Source organism: Triturus cristatus, chromosome 6 (assembly GCF_964204655.1).
Source record: "Triturus cristatus chromosome 6, aTriCri1.1, whole genome shotgun sequence".
Taxonomy (NCBI): Eukaryota; Metazoa; Chordata; class Amphibia; order Caudata; family Salamandridae; genus Triturus; species Triturus cristatus.
The window spans coordinates 672,735,871-672,761,080 of record NC_140589.1 but is presented as its reverse complement, the minus strand read 5'-3'; the positions used below and the strand labels follow the sequence as shown (position 1 = coordinate 672,761,080).

General features: G+C 48.2%; 1 protein-coding gene across 3 annotated transcripts in view; it reads right to left on the bottom strand.

Moving 5' to 3' along the window:
* Window positions 1-25,210, bottom strand: part of RNGTT (RNA guanylyltransferase and 5'-phosphatase) — a 1,651,651-nt gene that overhangs the window by 1,538,406 nt on the left and 88,035 nt on the right. For all 3 annotated transcript variants that reach the window (XM_085611178.1, XM_085611177.1, XM_085611179.1), the window contains exon 4: window positions 15,454-15,542. In XM_085611178.1, coding sequence (XP_085467304.1) covers window positions 15,454-15,542 — 89 coding nt within the window. The remainder of the gene's footprint in view (window positions 1-15,453; window positions 15,543-25,210) is intronic.

Here is a 25,210-nt window from a genome sequence, read left to right as displayed (position 1 = left end):
CTGTTGCAGCGTGCAGTGGTGTATAGTAGAATGGTCCTATTTATCAACAGAGGGGGACTCTAGGAGCTATTCAAAAGGTCCGGTGACCCATGCTCCCGAAGTTAAACTTACACCAAAAGGGAGTCACCGTTTTTAAGTAGAGCAAGAAAGAAGGGAAGCAAGAGGTACTATCGTCGTGTGCTACTCTAATTGTGGGGGGCAGTGTGTCCTCATCTTGATGCCCTCACACACCCCGAAGATGTCATCCTCGTCGGGCCGGCGCTGCAATACCCTACGGGTCCCCCGAAGGGTCTCTTTTTCAGAGATCTTTTGATGAAGCCATATGGGTGCGTGGGTATAAGCCCGGCGGAGACAGCGAGAGGCACACAGGTGACACAGCCCAGATGCACAGAGAGAACCCTCTCAAGTGACCCTCACTGATCTCATGGGATCTTACCCTACCTTCTAAGGGAAGTTCTACTCCCTTCATTTATCCGGGGGCACTGAAATTTTCGGGCCACTGTAGAGACAACTTTCTTACTCGGTCCAGACGAAGCGACCTGGATCTCCCCCTGAGACCACTAAAGCGCAAAACATATGCCCACTAGGGACATATAGTTACCCAGCTACCAAGGGACATTATACCCCTTAAAGCAGCACCATATACTTTGTTTTAATAATGACAGAGGATCACCTTAATAAAAATCAATCGCTCTCCCTCCGGCCATTTTTTAATACACCTTCTAGGACTTCACTGCCTCTTACACCAACGCACCCATACGGCTTCATCAAAAGATCTCCGAAAAAGAGACCCTTCGGGGGACCCGTAGGGCATTGCAGCACCGGCCCGACAAGGAGCAAAAGCCCAATGATGGAGCATGACATCCTTTGGGGTGTGTGAGGGCATCAAGATGAGGACACACTGCCCCCCACAATTAGAGTAGCACACAACTAGAGTACCTCTTACTTTCCTTCTTTCTCTCTCTACTTAGGAACAGCGACTCCCTTTTGGTATAAGTATAGTAGAATGGTGCAGAATGCATTGACGTGGAGTGCAGTGGTGCAGCGTAGAGTGGCATAAAGAGCAGTGATTTAGAGTACAATGGTATAGAAAGCAATGGCATAAAGTACTGCAGAGTCGAGTGGTGTAGAGTCCTGTTGTGCAGAGCAGATTGGCATACAGTGTACTGGTCTAGAGTGCATTGGTTTTGAGTAAAGTGGTGTAGAGTGCAGTGGCACAGAGTAGTGTGGCGCTGAGTGCAATGGTGCCGAGTGCAATGGTGCCGAGTGCAATGGCGCCGAGTGCAATGGCGCCGAGTGCAATGGCGCCGAGTGCAATGGCGCCGAGTGCAATGGCGCCGAGTGCAATGGCGCCGAGTGCAGTGGCGCCGAGTGCAGTGGCGCCGAGTGCAGTGGCGCCGAGTGCAGTGGCGCCGAGTGCAGTGGCGCCGAGTGCAGTGGCGCTGAATGCAGTGGCATAGAGTAGACTGTTTCAGAGTAGAGTGGTGCACAGTAGAGTGGAGTGGTGTACGGTAGAGTAAAGTGGCGTAAAGCAGAGTGGCGTACAGTGCACAGTAGATTAGAGAGGCGTAGAGTGAATTGACAATTCACTGGCGTAAAGTAGAGTGGTAAAGATAGAGTGCATTGGCATAGAGTGGCGCAGAGTAGAGTGGCGCAGAGTAGAGCGGCGCAGAGTAGAGCGGCGCAGAGTAGAGCGGCGCAGAGTAGAGCGGCGCAGAGTAGAGCGGCGCAGAGTAGAGCGGCGCAGAGTACAGTAGTGCGTACTAGAGTGGTGCATAGAGTGCATTAGCATAGAGTAGAGTGGTGTAGAGGAGTAGAGTGGTGTAGAGGAGTAGAGTGAAGTGGAGGGGAGTGGTGTGGAGTGGGGGGGGAGTGGTAAAGAGTAGAGTGCAGTGATGCAGCGTGGAGTGGCATGGAGTGGTGTAGAGTGGAGTGGTATAGAGTGGAGTATGCATGGCACGGTAGGGCACTGCCATTACAGGCAATGCATCTTCAATTGAAATTATCATTACATTTGCACAGACATACAGTTTACTAACAAAAGTATACAGCGCACAAAGGATTCACCTAGTGTATTGATTTATTTTGATAGTAATCCACCACACTTCAGAATTACCAAAAAAATGTGCTTCACTTGTGTTACTAATTACAATATATTCTGAAATATCTCCACAGTTAATTTACAGTCATTTAAATTTTGTTGTGTGAACAGAAAAAAAAAACATAGTACAGACTCTCTCAAGCACTTGCCCATCAGCCAGCATGATGTCACATAAATCCTCTCACTTTGAAGTCAGAGAAAGAAAAGTAAACACCAAGTTCCCTGGAAGAGAGAGCATGACATTTGACCTCTTTCTTCGAATGCACAGCAAAAGTGACAATATAAGAACAAGATTTAAAGACCTGTTCACAGATACCCGTTACTAGTGAAAGAATAAAGTAAATAAGGTTTGAGCAAGGGAAGGGATGAATTCAAGCTGGAAAGCCAATAAACAAATAAATCCAGTAAATAGAAAGCAAGCAAATGCGAGTTACAAACCACAATGCCAATGGTAAGCAACAGGTGGAATGCATTCCAAGGAAAGCTTTCGGAATGTTTCCAAGATGTCCTTAGCAAAAACCAGACAGCTGTGCTGTTTGGTAGGCGTAGACCTAAAAAGTAGGGTAACTGTTTATCTTAAATTAAAAAAAAGTATGGGCATGTCGAGCCCCTCAGATCCTGCCCACTTTGATCACAGGTCATACCTGGGAGTAGCGCAATCTAAAGATGCAGCACATTAAGCACATTTCCAAGATCCCAGTTGGTGTTAACTATTCACCCAGCTTCAACGAGAAATTTGAAAGCTACAAAATGTTGTCAATTGAAGTTTAAGGATTAAGATTGCAATATAGTGGCCACAAATTTGTGACAATGATCCAATGTCCTTGTATTAGAAAGCAATGGCCGGCCATAAATTATCAGCAATAGCTGCTAACAATCATTCTTTCCTCACTGCCAACTATGAGAGTTCCGGGGGGGGGCGTGGCCGGCTGCGCAGCGGAATGGCCGCTTACTGAGCGCGCTCCGCCGGCCGGGAGATTATCCTTGAAAAATCCTGTATCGAGGGGAGACCTTCACCTGCCGGAGCCTGCTGAGTCCCGCGCTGATGGGACTGTGACCCTGGCGCTGGTCTCCTGGCGCTCCGCGGACGACCTGGGGCCGAGGAAGCTGCCGGGCTGGAGCTGCGCTGAGGCCAGACGTCGCGACGCGGCGAGTTACCTAATTGAGCCCGTGGCTGCGGCCGCGGCTGTGGCTTGCTGCCGGAGAGCTGACTCCTGCTGTCTCCATCTGCACGAGGGGGCGGTGAAGTGTAGGCGGTGAGCCGGAGACCTGGTCGGCTGCGGCGCTTGAGGAACCGGACTGCGAGGATTCGGGAGGTGAGAGCGGCGGCGCCTGGGGCTGCGGCGCGACTCGGAGCCGGCTGTGGCGGAGAACTCCTGTGTGGCGAGGGCCTCGGGAGGGCCCAGGAAGATGAGTGAGTCGCTGATTTGACCCCCGCGCTAATGCAGGCTACAGAGCTGGACGAGGAGGGGGCCCGGGCTGCTGGTGACTACTCTGCCCCAGAGGGAGAGCCTGAAGGCGGTGGTGGGCCTGTGGGGAGGCCTCACCCTCGTGGAGTTGTTTGGGGACATCGAGAGGAACGACTCTGAGGCGAGAGCAGACCACACTGGGGTATAGCGGACCTCCGCTACTTGCCCCGCCGATGCCGCTAGGAGGAAACTGGCGGACCGGGTTGGCACCGTGCTATCCGGGGGACGGAATCGCACTCTGGTGGGCCTGCGACTTTACTGTGGAGACCCGCCCCTCTCTCCCTTTGCTGGCTGATTTTATAGGTGGATTGGCGGGATTGGCGACCCGAGGTGGGAGCTGTGGCGATACCCAGACGCTGCTGTGGCGGCTTAGCGTCGAAGGGGCGCCGCTGCGGCACAGGCATCGGGAAATCGTGTGTTTCACTGCTGGGGCGTTGCTGGGCTGGATCTCCTGGCTAGATCTGCAGCGCCGCGATAGCCATGGGCAAGCATGACGCCAAACAACCGAAGTTGAACTTCGACAACAAGCGCGCCTCCCGACACACTGAAGTGGAACAGGATTCCCGGGTGGGAGGGCCCCAAGAGTCGCAGGCAGCAGACCAGGGGGAGGACTTGAAATCCCTAATGCTCGAGATGCGATCTACCCTGCGCAACATAGACTCCAAGTTAGACACCCTGACCGCGCACCTGGACTCCATAAAGTCTCAGGTATCGACTCACGAGGCGCGTCTGGACGCGCTGGAGGGCAGACACATGGAGTATCACGAATTTCAGGTTGAGACAAAAGAGCAGCTACTCCACATGGACAATCTCCTGCGGGTCATCCGGGCTAAAAACGAGGATTTAGAGGCGAGGTCGCGACGCAGCAATCTCTGCATTACGGGGATTCCGGAGACGACAGCCATCTCAACAATGGAGTCTTACATAACAGAGCTACTGCATGAGCTGTTTGATCCTCACCTTTCCTCGGTCTTTGTGGTGGAGCGAGCCCACAGGTCGCTGGGGCAGCGGCCGCCGGTGGGTGGCCCGCCCAGGCCCATCATAGCGAAACTCCTAAATTATCAGGATAGGGACCTTATCCTCAGGAAGGCCCGGGAGAAAGGTAACATCACGCACAAAGGAAATGCCATCTCCTTTTTCCCGAATTTTACCCTGGCGGTGCAGGCGGCAAGACGTGAGTTTCTTCCGGCAAAGCGAATGCTAATACAAGCACAGATCCCGTACTCCTTGTTATACCCGGCGAAGCTAAAGGTTTCGACTGACGGGCAGTCCCACTTTTTCACAGACGCAAAGGCTTAGCTGAAATTTGCCAAGCAAGCCTGTGGGAAACAGAAGAAGGGGCAGCGTGAGGTCGACAAAAGGGGAGACGCAAACCTGAGTGACAATGACTAACATGGACGAAACATGGCCCGCGCTATTTCCGGAGCGCCTGAGCGGAATGGAGGCATGCGCCCTGCTGGGCTGGGAACTGCCCGTTATGATACAGTACTCATCAGCATACCGCTGGATTAGTAGGTGCATAGCTGGCTGTGTGCAGAGGGCCTCCCCGACAATACTCCTGGCCACCTTGCACGACGCAAGGAAGTAGGCCAGTGTTGCTGCGCCCCCATGGGAAGGTTCCCGTTTGTCATGATGTGGGTTATTTGTTTTGGTTTGTTGAGGGGGGATTTTCTTCAACCTGTTTGGGGGGTTGGAGTGGGTGGAGGGACGGGGGTAGGGTTCACGTGTTTGTTTAAATGCCAGGTTTGGAAGTACGATTTGGAACAACTATATCGCAGTGGGCCGCATTATAGCACAGTGGGTAGAGGTCACAAGCTTGTCATAGAGGAATTAGCCTATGGTTGGTAGCACTCTCAATTGCCTTACTTGGAACATCCGGGGACTTAACGATGGCAGGAAAGCAAGACTAGTTCATGCATATCCGACACGACATAACATAGACATATGCATATTACAGGAGACGCACCTGAATATAATACCTTCACAACGGCTTCGCCATAATCGCTGGGGTCATATCTACTCATCGGTGTATTCAAGTTATGCACGGGGGGTGGCAGTGCTGATTAAGAAAGGGCTGGACTGGAGGGAAAGGTATACACAGAGCGACCCCGAAGGTCGATATGTTCTGGTGCAGGGGCTCCTATGTGGCTCACTTGTGACAATTGTGGCTGTGTACGGTCCTAATGTTGATTCACCTGATTTTTTTCGCTCCCTTTGGTCCCACATTAGGGCTGCGGGATGCTCCAATGTGCTATGGGGTGGAGACTTTAATGCTATACTTGATGATAATTTAGATAGGCGGGGCTCTGCACGCACCCTGCACCCGGCGGCGAGCGCCGCACTGAGGGGGATAGTAGACGATGGGGATCTTATTGACATCTGGCGCGACAGACACCCCCAGTTGAGGGAGGGTACGTGTATTTCTGATCACCTCAACTCATGGTCCCGGCTGGATTATTGGCTGGTGTCCCGGGACGTTGCCACCTGGTCTGTAGATAGCAAGCACCTGCCCAGGTCACTGTCTGATCACTCTCCGTGTGTGCTGCGTCTGGCACTCCCGGGTGCGCCACAGAGGGGCTTTGCTTGGCGACTTCCACCTCATGCCTTATTAGACGACGCTTTCAAAGAAGAAATTAGGTCTGACATCAGGGAATACTTTGATCTGAACACGGGCTCGGTGGCTACCGAAGCCTCACTGTGGAAGGCTTTTAAAGTAGTGATCAGGGGGAAATGCATAGCTCGACAGGCGGGAGTCCTCAAGGCTATCAGGGGGACACTTGCCTCGTTGGAGACCAGCATAAGAGCGCTAGAAGGCGAATTTTATGCCACAGGGGACCCGCAGGTGACGGGCCTGATCAAAGCTAAATTGTTAGACTATGCTGAGGAGGCGCAGCGGGAGGTCAAATTCCTGGGGAAACATGCAGAGGCCAGGAGATATGGGGAGGGAGACAGGCCGGGGCGAACACTAGCAGACATGACGAGGGCGCCTAGGGCTGCAACATTCATACATGAGATCCACACTGAGACTGGGGAGGTGCTTCGAGGCAGGGAGGAGATTTTGGAAGCATTCTCTGCCTTCTACGCTAATTTATATAAAGCTAAGCTGACTGACTGCCCTGGGGGTCTGCAGTCCTTTCTAGACTCCATCGCCCTAGCCTGGTTTAATGATAATCACAGGAAATACATGGATCTTCCATACACTGCTACTGATGTTGCGCAGGTCATACGGAGTTTGCCCCTCGCCAAGGCCCCGGGCCCCGACGGGCTGACCACAGCTTTTTACAAGGCGTACGCAGACGAATTGGCGCCAAGGCTGCTAGAGGTGTATGGAGAAGCCCTGGAGACGGGAGTGTTACCTAGTTCCATGAGGGAAGCTATCATAATTACGCTACTAAAGCCAGGGAAACCAGAATCCCGGCTGGATTCGTATAGGCCACTTTCACTGATTAACGTGGACGTTAAAATCTACGCTAAATTGATTGCCAATTGATTAGAGCCATTGTTGCCCATGATTGCGGTCCCTGACCAATCCGGGTTCATTCCAGGGCGCTCGACATCGCACAACCTACGCACCGTTTTTTCAGTATTACACTATTTACATCCTGAGGTCCAAGCTGCAGTGGTGTTTCTTGATGCCACAAAAGCATTCGACACCTTGGAGTGGTCGTTTTTGTTTGCAATTCTAGGTCGTATGGGGGTTCAGTCCGCTTTTCATCAATAGTATACGGCTACTTTACAGCTCCCCCAGGGCAAGGATTAAAGTTAATGGGTTGCTGTCTGACCCCCTTTTGATATCCCGCGGTACCCGACAGGGATGCCCCCTCTCCCCACTTTTGTTCGCGATAGCGATGGAGCCACTCGCTGCGCGCATACGCCAGCACCACACGGCACGTGGGATTGGATTTAGCTCCAGATGCCTTCTTATATCGCTATACGCGGATAACGTCACTCTCTACCTTCTTAACCCGAAGGATAACCTGGAACCGTGTTGAGGGAATTTATCAGATTTGGGGGATTGGCAGGGATAACCATCAACTGGTCAAAGTCGGTAATTTTCCCCCTAACAGACGGCACGCCGCGATCGGACTCCGAGTACCCGTTGAAGTGGGAGGCAGAAAAAGTAAAATATTTGGGAATATGGATCAGCCGGGATATGCAGGAGATCTGGAATCTAAATTATGGGAGAGCCATGACATGGCTGGAAGAGAAGGTCAAAATATGGTTGAAGCTCCCCCTGTCTCTGACCGGTAGACTGGCCTTAGCTAAAATGATTGTACTACCTAAGTTTCTGTATTTATTAACGAATGTCCCTGTTCCCTTGACATCGCACTTCAACACTCTAAGATCCCATCTTGTCACACTGGCGTGGGCAGGTGGACAAGCGAGAGTATCGTGGGATTTGCTCACACTCCCATTACGCCAGGGAGGAATGGGAGCGCCGGATATGCGATTATATGCGCTCAGTGCTCAGGCCCAGTACTTACACTTTTGGGTGCACCCGACGCCGTTCCAGCCGCATGTGGCGGTGGAGTGTGATGTGCTTGCGCCTACTCCGTTAAAGGTGGCAATATGCCGACCTGCTTGCTGACCTAGGGTGGACATAGACACTGCAGGCACGCTCCGATGGGCTTGGGAGGAACTGCGCAGGAGGGCGGGGGTCCCGCTGCTCTATGCCCCATCGCTGGCACTATCGCATAACCCATTGTTGCCATGCGTGGAGGACGGAATTGATAAAAAAACTGATACGAAGTCTTGGACTTCACACTTTTGCGGACCTGTTCCCAGACAATAGTTTTCGACCCCCTCCTTCTAGGGAGGGAGATCACGAGGTACCCTTTGCTGAGAGATTTTTGTACCACAAGCTCCGGGCGGCATGTAAAGCCCTTAGTGGGGACTTTCCGGCTGCCCCGCCGGTCCTGGCCGCCCTGGAAAACGTGGTTGGTTCTCCGTCCTCTCGTAGGCTGGTAACGAGGATCTATAGGATCATGCAAGATTCGGCCCCGGTGGTTAGTCCCAAATCCCTGCAATGCTGGAACGACGAGCTGGCCCTCCCGCTGTCGGAGGAAAAGTGGGAGTTCTGCTGCGGGCAGTTAACCGAGCTGTCGCCAAATTACAGGTTGCGTTTAATTCATTTCAAATTCCTGCACAGATTTTATAGGACCCCTATAGGGCTGCAGATGATGGGGTTGCGAGCAGACACTGGGTGCTGGAGGTGTGGCTTCTCCCCTGCCACGTTTCTACACATGGCATGGGATTGCCCAAGGTTGACAGACTATTGGGAGAAGATATTTACCTCTATTAATCAAATACTTGGTAGATCTGATACGCCTACGCCCGAAATGGGGCTTCTGGGATATGTCAAAGATACCCTGCCGAAAGCGCGTAAGCTTCATGCTCTGCTACTACTGTTTGCAAAAAGACAGGTGGCGGTGTGCTGGCTCGCCGCGGTAACATATGGACACACACAGCTATCTACATTTTGGGAGCTCATGCCGCCCACTTCTAGACCGAGGGACATCTGGGAGCCCTTTCTGCAGTGGGCACAAAACAAACGAGAAGCGGATATGTAGATGCGTAGAGCTCTTGTTTCAAGAGGGTCCCGGGGGGGTGGGGAGGTTGGGCATTCGGAACGAACACTGGCTGTTAGGCGTACATTAACCAGTCGCGCACATGCATGCATGTATAGGCGCCCAGGTGTAGCTGCAATACTCTTTGTAATTATGTCAGAAGGTACAGCTGCGGTGAAGTTATGGAGGGTAGATGTGACACCGCGGGTCTCCGCAGGGTTTGATGCAAGCAAAGAGGTACCAATGCATGAGATAACGCAGATAATACCCAGTAAAATGTGTGTTAATGATACATCCTTTACCTTTCGTGATTGCCTCACTTGCAGAACATAAGTCGAAGTGGTGATAATATGTCCAACTGGCTTGTTTGTTATGGTGTTGCAATGTGTTTTGTATTCTTGAAAATGTCGATAAAAAAAAAAATAATAAAAAAAACTATGAGAGCTCCCTCCACACAAAAAATCAGCCTCACATCCTTTCCGTCACTTCTCACATTCAAGTTACACATGTTCAAAGGGACCACCACCTAAGAAACCTTCTGCTGCTTCAGAGACTGACATACACATGATTAGATAGCCGTACTGCCCGATACGAAAGACACAGTCAACGTCACACTACAGCAGAAAGGAACTTCCCTCACCTCCCCCGCCCACCCACTTCCAAACTATAGTGAAATACCAAACTCTTTCAAAAGCTGTTTGCACGATCACCCAGAGCCATACCAGCTGGACTTCTGCCCAGCCTACAATGCTTTTTGTTCCAGCAGAGGATCAGGTTCCTCTCACAAGGCAGGCACAAAGGTAAGCGTTGGTTATGTAGGAACTGTACGGAAATAACTGCTATTCATACAAGGTATGTGACATTAGATTCCTAGTGCCAGTCTAAGCAGTGTACAAGCTGGAAGGCACGCAAGGGCCCCTACACTCTGATAAAATCTTAGAAACAGATTGATATAGAAAATCATAATTTCCATACATTTACTCCTAAATTTGCAGTAATTTATGAATTTTGGCAATTTACAGACGTTCAAAGCTCATTAACATACATAAAAGTACATAGTGTACAATAAAGAATAGCTTGAGAAAATGTTTGTGGACACGGTAACCGCACTTCCCTGCTGTGTTCCCTTAGTATTTATCTCAATATGTCCCAGTGAGTGTGCCCATGCAACTCCAGCACCTGCTGTTGTTGGGTGCCAGCTGCTAGGCAGAGGAAGAACAGACCCAAAGTTGGAGTGGTGCACTACTCAGAAGTTATGGTTGTATATCAATAAGTCAATTGGTCTCGTCGTATTGCATCAGTAAATCCTTTATTTTCAAAAACATCCAACAGTAAGAAATACCAGCCAACACGTTTCGTTCATATGAAATGAACTTCTTCAGGGCTGTAAGTTTCAATATAAAAGACACATATATATATACATACATACACACATTAAAATACACGACACAGGATTTTTGCAACAATGACGGAAGGAAGAAATAATAAGCTGTTCTCCCTGTGGCAACCACCTGCCCAATGCCTACTTGTACTGACACTACCTACTTATCTGCTTGTGGCTACTTGTACTGACACTGCCCCACCAGGTCGCACCCACCAACTACCTGCCCATTGTCAACTTGTGCTGACACTACCTACTTATCTTCTTGCGGCAACCTGTACTGACACTGCCCCCACAGGTTGCATCCACCACATGCCTGCACAGTGTCTACTTGCGCTGACACTGCCTCGCACCAGACGTGCCTTCAAGGACACGGATTCATCTGCCTCTCTTCTAGCCACTATAGACCCTTGCCCACAGTTCATGTGGTTTCCTCCGTTCGCTGCACATTCTCACTTACGCCCATGACGTTCTCTCGCGCTTCCCAGCGCAGATCTTCAGGTTTTTCAACTGGCATCACTTCACTTTCAAAGGATCCGACGGCAGCATCCAGGTCTTTAGGTACGAGTCTCTCATGCACCTGTCACTTTGCTATGTACCCGACTCCATTTTTCCCTGCTTTCTTTGGACCCCAGCTAGGACTCTGCTCAGCATCATGCCATTTGTTTACTCTTACTCCTATTTACCTTGGCTAACACTCTGCTCAGGCTTCATGCCGTTCTCATTACGGATGTATTTATTACCACTCATTTTTCCAGCATTAACTGTTTTAAATTTTGCCTCTAATATGAGCCCTTTCTCTCCCGTATTTATTCTCTTGCTTGCCCCACAGACGCAACGACCCAAAGTCCATGCGTTAGCATAGGAGACAGTCCTCGCAAAACACAGGTAGCGGATTCTGCCACACTTTCCTCTTTATTTTTTCTTTCAGGCTAGGTATATTCTCGCTTTTCTGACAGTCCATGCACACGCTGCTTTTGTGTTTAAGCCGTGTCCCTTTGGGCGAGTCACATGCAATATTACCATGTGCTCTTTTTTTTCTCCCCTTTTTTTGTATTTCTTATCTCCTACCAACTGTTGCGATCACGTGCTCATCCGAGACTCCCTGTTTAGACTATTTTCCTTAACAGATACGCCCAAATGTTCATTTTCACTTACATTGTTAAAGCGGACCTTGTTTGACCCATATCCTGTTCTTCTCCTTAGACTCACTGGGCTGGCCCTTATCAAGGAGGCCGACTTAGTCACATTAATTTGTGCACAACTTATTCTTCGTTGCTGCATATTCTTCTTTGCGACGTATTGAACGAACTGGACCTAGTTTGCGCTTTATTTATGAGAACAACTGGGGAAATCCAGGATCATCTCCCCTCAGTATCACGCATCACTTGATGGTATGTACATGCATTACGCATAGCATTTGCGCTGGTTGTGTTTGAGTCTTATTGTTAATGTCATCATATGCCTTTTCTGATTTTTATCACATCCGGGTGGCGTTGTCTGAACATAGCTGAAGGTCCAACATGTTGTTTTTTGCTTCCCCCTTACACGCACATTGGGATGGATTCCCACATGGGACTCCGACCAGGCCCTGGTTTCTCTTGTCATACCAAAGCCCGGGAAGCGCGCCTTTACACACACCCAGGCAAATTGTTTTAAGTCGCACCTTGTGCTACTAGCCTGAGAAACGCGCTTTTCAAAGGTAGATTGTTTTAGCCAAACTTTGACCTACATGTCCATCACACATGGTTTATTTATGTAATATGTCACCCATTTTTGTGTATTTATGTTTTGTTATACATTCTGTGTTCTCACATCGTAAAGGAGTTTTTATGCGCTTTGGTTATTATTGTGTCTTGTTACTCGTATTACACTTCTACCCGCACTTTGCCGTTCACCCTCCCCTTTTCTCCATTACTTATACTCTTTGCCTCTCTTGGTTTTCTTCTCATAATATATTTTTTGCCACTCTTGCTCTGCTTTGCTTATGATTTTTTCATTCTTTGTTATAATTTTTTCTTCCTTTCTTACTATTTCTTCTTTCCGTCATTGTTGCAAAAATCCTGTCATGTGTATTTTAATGTGTGTATGTATATATATTTATGTCTTTTATATTGAAACTTCTGAGTAGTGCACCACTCCAACTTTGGGTCTACGATAAAGAATAGGTAAATATGATTAAGAAAAGTATATCTGCACTCGCTGACCTTTTTATTTCTTGCTGCTTTAGAGTCAAAATGTTTTTCCATTCCCTTACACCCCCAGGGATATTGCATGGGCTCTATTACTACCCCGGACATGGATGTCATTGAAAGGAGTATATCTCCAACAGTATCCAGGGTGTAACTGTGCTTCGCAAAATATTGCAAATATCCACAAAGATTGTAAAAATGAGGGTGTTCACAAGGTTCCTGGGCAGCACTTCCCAAACTTTTTAGATATTCTTTTGCGAACCACCAAGCTTTAATGGACATACGGCGGGCACATTTTGAATGTAACCAAAGCATCGTGTCTACGAGGAACAGAGGTCCCTAAGCATACATTAAGGTAAGAAATACTGTGTACACATTAATAATGCCCAGGGAAAGTTCAGTTAATTTGTTAACCAATAGTTTATTTGAATAGAGACTAACAAATGTTATGTAGGGGTATGTACCCCAATGGGGCACACCACAACAGGTATCACAAAAACACACTGGCAAACAAACTGGTATATGACAACATGAATAGTATAAAATCAAAAAGCCACAAAGTTAGTTAAAAACAACACTGCTGAACCCAGGGCTGTAAGTGAGCCGGGTCCTGCTGGTAGTTAGCACCAGTAGTTCTAAAAAGTAGTTGCTGAGATTGGTCCCTATCAGGCTCTCCATTGTTGCCTTCACCCTCAGGTACTGCCTTTCACTGCTTTTGATGCAACTTCAAAAAGAGACTCATCCCTCATTCACAGTCTATACACGGGCACCAGTTACATTACACAAGGACATATTCATTTTTTGAATTGTAGGATGCTCAGCTCTAGCCGTTATGCCACAATCTCTCCCACAAAAACTAAGACATTTTTAATATTATATACAACGAAGGCATTGTTGGTGCTTATTTATCTTATGCAACAAACAACCACTGACAAAGTCAATAGTTCTGGCGTGTTGTAGGTGTAATGCTACTTGTATTATATCTCTGGATGCAATGACAGAAGCCGACAAATACTATGCTAAGCACAGATTTTAAGAAGTGTATAAGCCCCGCCTTTATTTACATCGGCCTCGCCTCTTTGAAAAACCAAATCTCCCCTCCCCAGTTTTTTCATCCCACTTAAAGCCCTGGTTGCACCCAAAGAAACAACTTAACATTATTTGTAAGGGTCAGAGTGTTTCACTAGGAAAAGCCAGCTTTGCATTATAACCGTCCTCCCACCCGGACCCCTCCTGCTGCGAGCGCGCCACTGCGCAGGGAGGGCCCTGCCATGGTAGATCCCAAGCGTCGAGCACAGCAAGCCCGCCACGGTGAGCGCACGCGCCTCCTGCTCCGCGCGCGCCGCATGAAATGTAGGCCTGGGCAAAAATTTCGTTCCGTTCGCGGAAATTGCGATAATTTGACATTTTTGCGTTCCGCGGAGAGCGCGAAAATGTCAAAAATTCCGGTTTCCGCAGCTTGGCGATAATTTGTTTCTTGCTCGCGCTGTAAAATGATACATTCTCGCGCGCGCGCGATCGCCTTACCTGAATCCCTGCGTTCGCCGACAAGTTTTCTTGATCCGGTCGCGTTCTCCATGAGATGTTGTATTGTTTTTAGCCATTTGCGCTGTCTCGCGACAGTTCGCGCCCGCAGTGACGTCATGCGTCGCGCGATCACGTCTTTCTTCTCGCGATCATGCACCGCGAGAACAACTCAAAACAAGATGGCCGCGCCCGCAAGCAGCCACATGGGTAAGTTGGCGACCCGCAACCATGCAGAAAATCGCGCGAACATGCCGGAAAAAAACTTCCGCATCTTCGCGATATTTCTGCTTGTTTGCGATAATTTTAAACATTCTCGCGATAATTTGCGAAGGTTAATTCCGCAAATTCCGCCCACCCCTAATGAAATGAACTTCTCTAAGTCATCAGCATCCTCTCCCCGCCGCCTGTCATGAGGTAATAACCCGGTACAGACGATGACATTTAAAAGATAAAACCCTCGGCTCCACGAGAGGCCTAGTCCTCCGCAGCCTCCTCAGGACGGGGGGGGCCGTCTCCGCCGGGCGCTGATCCCGAACGAGCAGTTACTCTATTAGCAGAGCTCCGGCTGTCATATCCTCCGCAGTCGGGGCACCGAGGCAATTAATGGCGTCAGAAACTCTTCTGAGGAGGATTTATGACAGGATAATAGGTGCGAATGGAAACATTACTTTCCGGAAAAAAGATAGATCGGAGGGGCGGAGGAAGGGGTTAACCTCCCGCTGCAAGAACAAGCAGAGCTCTATCCTGTCGGAAAATGAATCCCAGACGTACACATCTCAACAATGACAGTGCAGCCAATTAGCCTATCAGCTACACCTTCAAATGTATGTCTTTCTGTCACAATCCTTTGTTAACCTTTTTGCGTTTAAGCAGCCTTTGAATTGCGTTCAAAACTCACCCTACACGTTAGGGTTAACCGCGTCAACCCTTAACTTCCATGTCTCTGCTTGGTCACTGCTAGGGTTCCTGGCAAGAATTCTGTGGGAGCTCTGCTAGAGTGCCTAATTAAGCGTGTGAGGCATACCCATGTCTGCTCTGTTCTTTCTTAATTAACGTGGAGCAAACTAGTAAGATCCTGAACAAAAAAAGATATTCTGAGCATTTGATACTGTGGGAGAACAATGTAATACTGTATTTTTGAACTAGGACTATGGAAATACTGAAGGAACACACCACAATGTAGGAAAGCCAATAGGAGAAAATATTTGACCCATACCAATTAATTCTTCAGAATTCTTCTCCATGAATTTTTCACATAGCCGGATGAATGTATCTGTGTTCTCAGGCGTTGGGCACTCTCCATGCCTGGAAAAAAGGGGAACAGTAACAAGCAGCAACATGTGAAAACCAAAAGAACTTACAGGCTTAATTCTTTTCATGCAGGATAGTGATACAGAAGCCATTACTCCATAAACACACGCTACCTAGCCTGTCCCCCACCCACTCTCTAAGATGTAAGTCTCATACCCGCAATAATTCCTCAATTTGAGTACATACACTTCTTTCAACTCTTGCAGTTTTTAAGTGTGATCATTCTTAGGTGGAAGTTGCATTATCTGCTGCACATTGAAGACTTAGGGACTTTTGATTTTCAATAGTTCTGTAACTGTCTTTATTTTTCGGTTATACTGCGCATACCATCACTTCGCTTTTATTTTTTGAAGCATCAGCTATGACTATTTCATTTTTCAATTTGCCGATGCAAAACATAATTGGCAAAAAGCATTGATAAAGGCAAAAAACGAGACCGACTAGCTTTGTCAATGCTTGTTTTATGTAAAGGTGAAACACACTTTGTTCATATTAATACTGCAGGCAGCCAACTAACCATTTCTTTACCAGCTAAGGATGCAGCTTATAACAAAAAATGTTGACTAGATGGAAACAACTGAATTGATGCATGTTAAATCACACACGCACCTATTTTCCGCTTTAAAGGTCAAAAACAAGTTACCACCGGATGTGCTTAGTCCATCTTTTGTCAATGCGGCACATAAAGCGGATCAGCTCCAGATTCGGGAGACACGATCACTGTTCTAAGAAGAATCTCTAATCTGATGTTGGCGAGTAGGTACGAATTAAAAGAGCCCCAACAAACATCCCAAAAAATATCACTCAAAATGTTTCCGTTACAACGACCGAGCAAGTGGAAAACCTTTAATTTGAAACCACGCAAGATGATTGGAAAGGAGGTTTTCTAGGATTTTACAAAGTGCTGGTAGCATAATCAACGGATAATAGTTTTAAACATCTGATGCATTCAGTTTGGATTTTTTTAGTTTAAAATGTGTATGCCTTGTTTCCAGGACGCTGGCACTGTACCCAATAGGGGACAGAGATTAAACAGGCCACTGATTTTACCTGCCAAGGCTGAGCCTAAACCTGGAATAGATTGCGACATTAAGAGCTCTTCACTAATATTTTGGTAGCCTGATTAGATGTGGTTTCGCTGCTCTTCATCTCTCCAGATCAGTCTGGGTTTAAAAAATTGAAAGCGGCACAATATGTTACACTTGCGCCAACGTCAATGGATGAAAGACAAGTTATTGTCCTTCTCTCTCTCTCAACGCCAGCCTGGGTTTTGATCCGGTTGGAATTAATGTAATTATTATTTTGTTTGCCCTTAGACTAAAATTAAGATTAACTCCTTACTGACAGCGCTGGTCAGGCTGACCTTTGGAACCAGACAGGCTTTTTTGTTGCTTTTCACCTTATATTAGCTTTATGTTTTTCCCAAAGTATCTGGATTCAAGATCAGTTACATACAATCCACTGGGATGAGCCTCAATATAGTTTTTTAGTTGCCCAGGTCTTGCTTTGGGCTTAAGGCCAGTACTTGGGAAGAGTACCAAAACAAATCTGTAACTAAAATCCCAGGCCTCTTAGATGTTCACTTTAAAGATCTTTCCAGGTGGCCCACCTCGAGACATTCTGTTTCAGGAGAACTGCCAGCTAGAAAATGAACTTTCTTACCTATTTACCCTATGTGGCACAAATACTCCCACTTTTGTGTACCAAAAGCACCTTTAAAAACACAGAAGCTGGATACAAATATGGAGTAAGTGGAATTCCTATAGAGGACACATATGCACTGTGCCCAAATTATGTATAGGGGGGATTTTACTTCAATATAGTTGACTTGTTGATTGTAAAGACAGTAATGGTGTTCTTTGAAGCCCACAGAAATGTGACTATGACACTGCATGTGAATCTGTATACTTTATTGTTTGTTTACAATAAAAATAATTTTTAAAAAAGAAACACAGAAGCTAGAAACATTCCTTTGGAATATTAAAAGAGCAAGAGTGGACATATTAACAAAATACAAGATGGTAGCAAATGGAAACTAATGTTTCCTATATATAGAATATTTTTTATGACTTGCAGAGACCAATCTAGCCCTAGAGTGGTTAGATCCAAACACAACAAAACCACAGGTTCCTAAAGACCAAGTATATTCAAACACCCCCTCTGCCACACTCTCTGGATACACCTCAAAAACACTGAAAACAAATGGAACACCCCTTCAACACAACATCTATACTATTGGACCAATACCATTTGATTTCTCGAAAGAATGGCTTGCCTGAAATTTTCCTCACCAGTTTTAATAGATAACAATTTAGCAGAAGAAGAGAAGGTCAGTTGGTTTGAGGACATATGTATGAAAAATGGAAGGGTAAAGAGCAGGAGTCTTGTGTTGGCCTTGTTAATTTAACACTCCGTGAATAATACAGTCTACCCCTGTTGAGACATTAGGCGTTGACCCCAGAGATCAAGGAGAAAGGTTCTGGAGACTTACATTTTACTGAAGAAATATTTAGGATGAGTATAAAATGAAGAGGAGATTTTGGTCTACAGTCTCTACTAAGCCCCACTTGTATAGACATAAATGGGAAGAGGGCAAGGACATATTGATTCCCAAACATATATGGTCAATTAGTTGGATTAGAATGGCCAACACTTCCATATGAATGAGATATAAAAATGTTTAGAAGATAATAATGCTCGGGTACATGACTCCCTGGTCGATTCAAGACCATGCATGGTGGATCAGATAGGTGCTGGAGAGGATGCAGTCAGATGGAAATGTGTAAACACATGTGGTGGTTGTGCCCTAGGGCCAAAGATTTTTAGACTAATATTATGAAACTCATTCACGACAAACATCGCACTGGATACGCTTATGATGCTACTTGACTTTACTAATGATGAAGGGGAATACCTTCTAATGTTGCGAGTGAGTCAACTAGTGACATTTACGTTGCCTGCAGCCAGATGACTACAGCATAGGAAAAAAGTTTTACACAACCACTGCATATTAACTCTGTGGAGAAACGATCTGCAGTGGTTCATGATACCGTTTTGTAATATGAACATGTTGAGAAAGTTTAGACTCCTTTTCAAACTTTAGTAAACAGAACCAATAACAATCAGAATTGGTATAGAAAGCAGTTTTGTTTAGGTCTGATTCAGAACACGACTTGTAGATATCATTAAGTCAGAGGCTGGGGTAGGGGGGGCCGGGTTAGTGGCGGAGGTGGCTAACAACGAATGAAGATGGGGATATGGACTTGAGCTCCCGGACCAGGCCTCCCTGAAGCTTCTGTTTATCCACTTTATCTCCATGGAGTGCACCCCCTGACCACAGCGGACACAGGAGGCCTCAAGCAGGGGGTTTATAGCACAGAGAAGGATTCTGACGGCATCACGGACCACCTCAGCAGATGCAAGATGGCAACGGGGTTGGAAAATGGCCTTCTCTGAAGGGTCACCTTCTCCTCTTTTGGTGAATTCTTTTTGTTGGCTTTAGGATTCTGAGCTCTTCACCACTGCTATCCAGTGCTAAAGTGCACGTGCTCTTTCCTCTAAACATGGTTTAATTGATACAGCCACCTGTTTGTCATACAAGTCCCTAGTACAGTGCACTACATGTGCCCAGGGCCAGTAAATTAAATGCTACCAGTGGCCCTGTAGCACAGATTGTGTCACCCACAAAAGTAGCACTTTAAACCATGTCTCAGGCCTGCCTCTGCAGAGCCTGTGTGTGCATTTTGCACTGTCATGTCGACTTGACATATAAAACTGCTTGCCAAGCCTTAAACTCCCCTTTTATTACATATAAGTCACCACTAAGGTAGGCCCTAGGTAGCCATAGGGAAAGGTCCTGTGTAATTAAAAGGTAGGACATGTACCTTTAAGTTTCACATGTCCTGGTAGTGAAAAACTCACTTCTGTGAGGCCTACCCCTCTCATAGGTTAAAATTGGGAATTCCTTATTACATTTATAAGTTATGATTGAGAAGGAGTAGATCAGTCATGTTTCAAATCATTGGAATGGTAGTGATAAATCTTCTTTACTGAAAAAGTTTATTTTATCACTATACTTAAAAAAATGCCACTTTCCGAAAGATGGCATTTTTCTGCTCTTAGCCCCATGTGCCCGACGCCTCTCTTCAGTTCACATCTGGGGTGGATAACATTTGGATTTTGTGTGTTCTCTCTAGACAGCCACACACAAAGGGAGCTTAGGTGTGACTGAGTGGCCATCCGCATCCCAATGGGCCAGCCTGGGCAGGATGTGAGGGAGGAGCCGACACTTACACCTGAATAGGCTGTGTCCTGTCCAGACACAAAGAGCTGCATACCCCCTGTAGTGAGGCTGGGGAGGGGGACCTCTGTGCACTTCAAAGCCCCTCTTTGAAGTCACCTCCACTTCAAAGGCACAACTGGGTAAGTACTGGGTCTCTGACCCCACCAAATCAGGCACTACTGGGCCTGTAAAAAAACTCTACCAGGAGGAAGGACTGATGTGCTACAAGGACTGCCGCTCTGCTGGATTGCTGCTCTGGAAGAACTGCTTTTCTGCTGTTCTGCCCTGCTGCCTGCTACCCTCTGCCCTGCTGAGGAAGAACAGGGCTCTTTGACTTGAACCCAGAGTGATCTCCAAGGGAATGCTGGCTTGCATCCTGTTCTAAGACTCAGGGATATCAAAGTCTTACCCCCCTGCTTCTGGTCCACTGAAAGTGGATCCATGTGCTTGCTCCAGTGTAACCGACACATCCTATGCTGCGTGAAGTAATACAGAAGCATAGCCGCTGTTGTGTTATTGCTTACGAATGTCAGTTTTCCTTTACATGTGTATAGTTAGAAATACAATAATTCTTTTTCTCATAAAAGCAAGTATTTTACTGGACATCGATTTATTGACCGTACTGCATGCATTTTGAGTTAGGAGACGTTCACTCACCTGTATCTACACTTCCCTCTTAAAACCTCCCCACCCATCCCTCCAAGGAAGCCTTTGACTGCTCGTGCACAGCTACAACAGAGTCAAGTGCAGAAGGGCTACTTTGCCTAGGATCCATAGTAGTTCGTGCCCTGGGACATCAGGAGGAAAAGTTATCAACCACCATACGAGGGCCCAGTTGTCCCTGCATTCTCCATGGCTCTCTGAAAGGGGTTCTGACAATCATGCTATGATGAAACCAAGGCAGTCAAAAGAGTCTGACCCCCCTCCCCCACAATAGAAGCTAGAGTGGGGAAAGATGCAACCAAGACAGGAGGGACTCACCTCCCCGGCACAAGATATACTACCGGACCACTTACAACTGCACCTTGATAAGGTATTAAATGCAATCAATGCCCCCAGAGAAACTTTGGAGTCCAAAATCAACATAATGGGACTATATGGGGGTAATCAGAGCAAATCACCCTATAAGGAAGAGGAAGGCTTAGCCCGGCGGAAGTTGGGAAACACGGACAAAGACATAGAAGAGACACCGGACACAGCCCGCGTTCTAGTCGCGCTAGGAACGCGTGACGTCAGAACGTATCCACCAACAGAGAACAAGAAGGGCGGAACATGGGACGAGAGCGGCCGGAGCAGCGCGGAGGTAGAGGCCAACCGAGGAGAGAGGACAGCGGAGCGAGGAGCGGCAGGAGGAGAAGAAGCCGAGGTGCGCGAGAAGCGGGGCGGAGGCGCCTCCGAAGATCCAAGGAGGAGGAGGAGACCGGAGACGGCCAGAGAACCAGGCGAAGGAACCGCTGAGGTCGCGACGACAGCAGAGAAGGAGTTCACAGCGTACAAACCCGGCGGCTTAGGAGAGAGAGAGAGAGGACGCCCCGGGTCCAGCTGCCACGGCCCTGCTCACGGGTCGTGGCCCCAGGTAAGTGCCTCTCCGAGGGTCATTTAGGTGGGGTAGCTGGGGTGCCCGAAAAGAGTGAAACCACTGCCACACTCTACCAGAGTCCGTATACCCCACTCACACCCCTCTCACACCTTAAAAGGTCCCTCCCTGACTCCCTTCCCTTCCCCCACGACGTTCTGGTGACGGTGGCACAACCATGTAGTAGGAAAGAGACAAAGCCTAATCCGAGTAATTCTTTTCTTTTTCTTTTGCTTCCTCCTGTTTTGGAGTCCCCAGAAGAGAGCAAAGCCCAAAAGAGAAGCGGGAAGGCAAAGACAACCCGGAGGACAGAAAGGAGTGTTAGCGGAACTCGTCCTTCTCAAACCAGATGCTGTAGTGATTCTTTGCAGAGGCTACTATTGTTTAACCCTTCGGTTGTTTCCTTACACAGACTGCCTCCTTCATACTGTGACGAATAGTAAATAAACAGTATCTACTAAAAACCCCATATACTGACTGGTTTCCATCCCTACCACTAGTCTGGCCCTCGAGCCTCCTTACACACCCCAAACTGTTGGAGAAGGTAAATGCCAATGGGGACATACTCAACGAGTTTAGACCCGAAAGCAAGGAGCCGCAAATGTAGCTCAGGGCCCTCACAGACCACATTTCCCATCTGGAGGGAACAGCTGATGATGCGGAAGGGAGATAGAGGAGAAAAAGGCTACGAAAAGTGGGTCTACCAGAGGGCGATGAAGGCACATATATGATCTCCTACTTAGAAACCTGGATGTGGACTGAGACAGTGCCTGCTGGCCAGACACAGTTCTTCGCACACAGGGTGCCTGTCCGGAAACCTTGGTGAGGTCGAAGTAACTTGGGAGAATAATTCCCCGCCATAACCCCCTTAGAGTGACATAGCGAGTGGGGCGACTCTTCCTACCGGTACCCACATGGAAACTGCAACCCAGTGCCCTGAGAGACCCATTCTTTCGGGAATCCCTGCAGATGGTAATTTCAGAATATTTTGAGACTAACAAACAAACTGCTTCTTCCCCTCTTACTAAATGGGAGGCTCTTAAGTTGGTAATGAGGGCACTGTTTGGTCAAGACAGTAGGGATACTGAAGAAACTGGATGCTGAGCTAGTTAGGCTAGACAAAACCATCCGTGCGCTAGAGTTGGAGATGACAGAAAACCCAGATTACAGAGGTTTGATGATAGCAAAACTGGATACACAAAACATATTGATAAGCTCCATTTCCACCATTATTGGGAATATGTCACCAGAGTAACCGAAGGGCAGGCCGAGGAGGCTGCTGGCTTTGCTTGTTGGGTCATAGTTGGGAGACTCTCCAATACTACATGTCCAGGAGACCGTCGGCTCCATTGTTTATGGCCAAGGCAAATTAATGAAGACTTTTTAGATTGCTATAAGAAATTAAGTGGTCAACGGGAAGAGATTACCCAAGAGGCAATCCACGTCTTCCTTGACAGGGCCCTGCTCAGAGTACTGGGACAGGGTGATAGGAATGCACTGGATGCTCTAATAACCCAGAATGAAATAGGAGGGGCCATTAAAGAGGTGGCTAGAGGTAAGAAAGCGGGACTGGATGGGCTGCCGGCTAAATTTTACGACACTTACGCTGACCTCCTAATCTTGCAGCTAGCTAAGATGTATGTTGCAGCCCTGGAGAAAGGAGACCTCCCTAGAACAACACAGGAGGCACTAGTAATCCCCTTACCAAAGCCAGGTAAGCCCCTACTGTTCAATCTCCATGCTGAACCTGGACTTTAAAATGCTTAGTAAAATACTTGTTGTAGGAGAGTGGCATCGACTGCATAGTTGCCCCCAACTTTTTGCTGATGTTTTTGCTGTTTTATGACTCTAGCCAGGCTGTGGCCCTGCTATCCAGGACCCCAGCCTATCTGCTTCCTCTGTTAAACGATGTGAGTACCTTAGGTACAACCCAATTGGATGCTGAGGATGCCCTGACAGTCCCTTGTAGATGGTATCCTAGGTACCCAGGGCATGGGTCCCTCAGTAGGCCTACCAGGGTTGCAGCACTTATTGTGCCACCCTGGGACAGCCATACAAACTGACACCACCAGACCACTACTGTAGTCTGGGTAAGGTGGTGCTAGCACCCCTTACAGGGATATAGGTACCCTATATCCCACCCCATTACAACACATATACTCTCATAGGTCACCCCTATAGCAGGCCTTGGTAATCCTACAAGGCAGGGTGCTGAGGTATGTGTGAGGGGGGACCCCTACATGAGTAGGGCCTCTCTGCAACCTTCGTAAAATCATTGCTGGGTTGCTTGTAGTGTAGCCATACCATATACTCAACCGCATTATAAGTCGATCGCGATAATGCGATAACTTGAAAATCGCTACACAGAACCATATCTTGTTTGGTGTCAAACATGTAGGAATCATACCCCCAGTCCAGCCATGGGCATGAGGGTACGATTCCCCCCTGCTAGAGGGGCGATATGGGAAAAGCGGCAGAATTTAGACACCAATTTAAAAGTGCATATGCAGTACAAAATGGCTACTACCCGCCACCTACACGACCCTGGCTGGCTGTTGCTGGGGAAAAACCCAGCCTCGCCAGCTGCACAATAGGGCTCCTGTGGCAGGGAGGTGCTAGCATCTCCCCAGACAGGATAATGTGGATTGGAACAGGGTGGGTGCACCAAAAGTCCTTTCAGAGTTGCACGTAGGCAGCTGCAGAAGCCTCATTCTGCATACACCGCTTGGAACCGGTTCAGGGGTATCCTGCCCCTCGCCCAGGCGGGAAACACACAAAGGGGAGAGGGTGTAGCCACCCTTTCCCGCCTCACCTACCATTGGTGGACGCTACTCTGGACACTCCCCTAATCTTGGGGATAAAGGTGAATAACGTGGCCCCAGAGCCTCAGATTAATCTTGAACTTTACAGTCTTGACCTTCGACTTGCTGCTGCCCAGCTGACGGAAGAAATCTCCCTTGGGATAAAGGAGTTATCCCCCTGCTTGGCAGGCACCTGAAACACTGCAAGTGACCCGGTTGGAACTTCGCTGCTCTCACGAAAGACGACTTCCAGAAACCTTGAGGTGGGTTTCCAGCGCTTCCCAGAGGCCAGTGAGTGTGCTCAACGAGTTTGGGCACCGTGGACCGCGTGGGTGCCGAGATCCCCAATACCCCAGGACACCAGCCACCTCTTGCGTAGCACACGACCCTGACCAGTGGGGAAGTTGTGCTTTGGCCCGTTTACGAGCCAACCACTCTACAGCAATTGTGCCAAAGACCAGCGCCCTAGCCCCCTCCGGTGGCCCGTGGGTGCCCTTTTACGCACTCCAAATTGCCGCCTCCCGCGGTCCCTTGTCTCTCGACTTGTGGGCCCTAGCAGAGGTCTATCTTTACAATCAAGAGTTCCCCTGGTTGCTCCAGGCCTGCTCTACAGTCTCCTCGAAGGAGACCTCTCCCAGACCTCGTGGGTCTGCACTGTAGCAGATTTGTTTATTCTTCGTGGGTTGCGGTTGCCAACGCTTAGTGGATCCAATCCGGACACTAACAACGCAGCGACCCTCATCCGACGTGGGACAGTCGCCCTCCTGAAGCTGGCCTTCCTTGAAGCCTCCCGGAGCCCGTGGCTGCAGATCCAATCTACACCACTTTCCACCTGAAGCACCAGACATCGAAGGGCTCTTTGCTTTGAGCCTCCTGGTCACTTTGCCGTGACCCAGACTCTGTCCGCTCTGCTTTCAGGTTCTTCTCTACAATCTTCACATCTTTGATCTTCACGGCATCATCGACGCTTTTGGCTAGCAGAACTTTAGACTATTTTCCCATT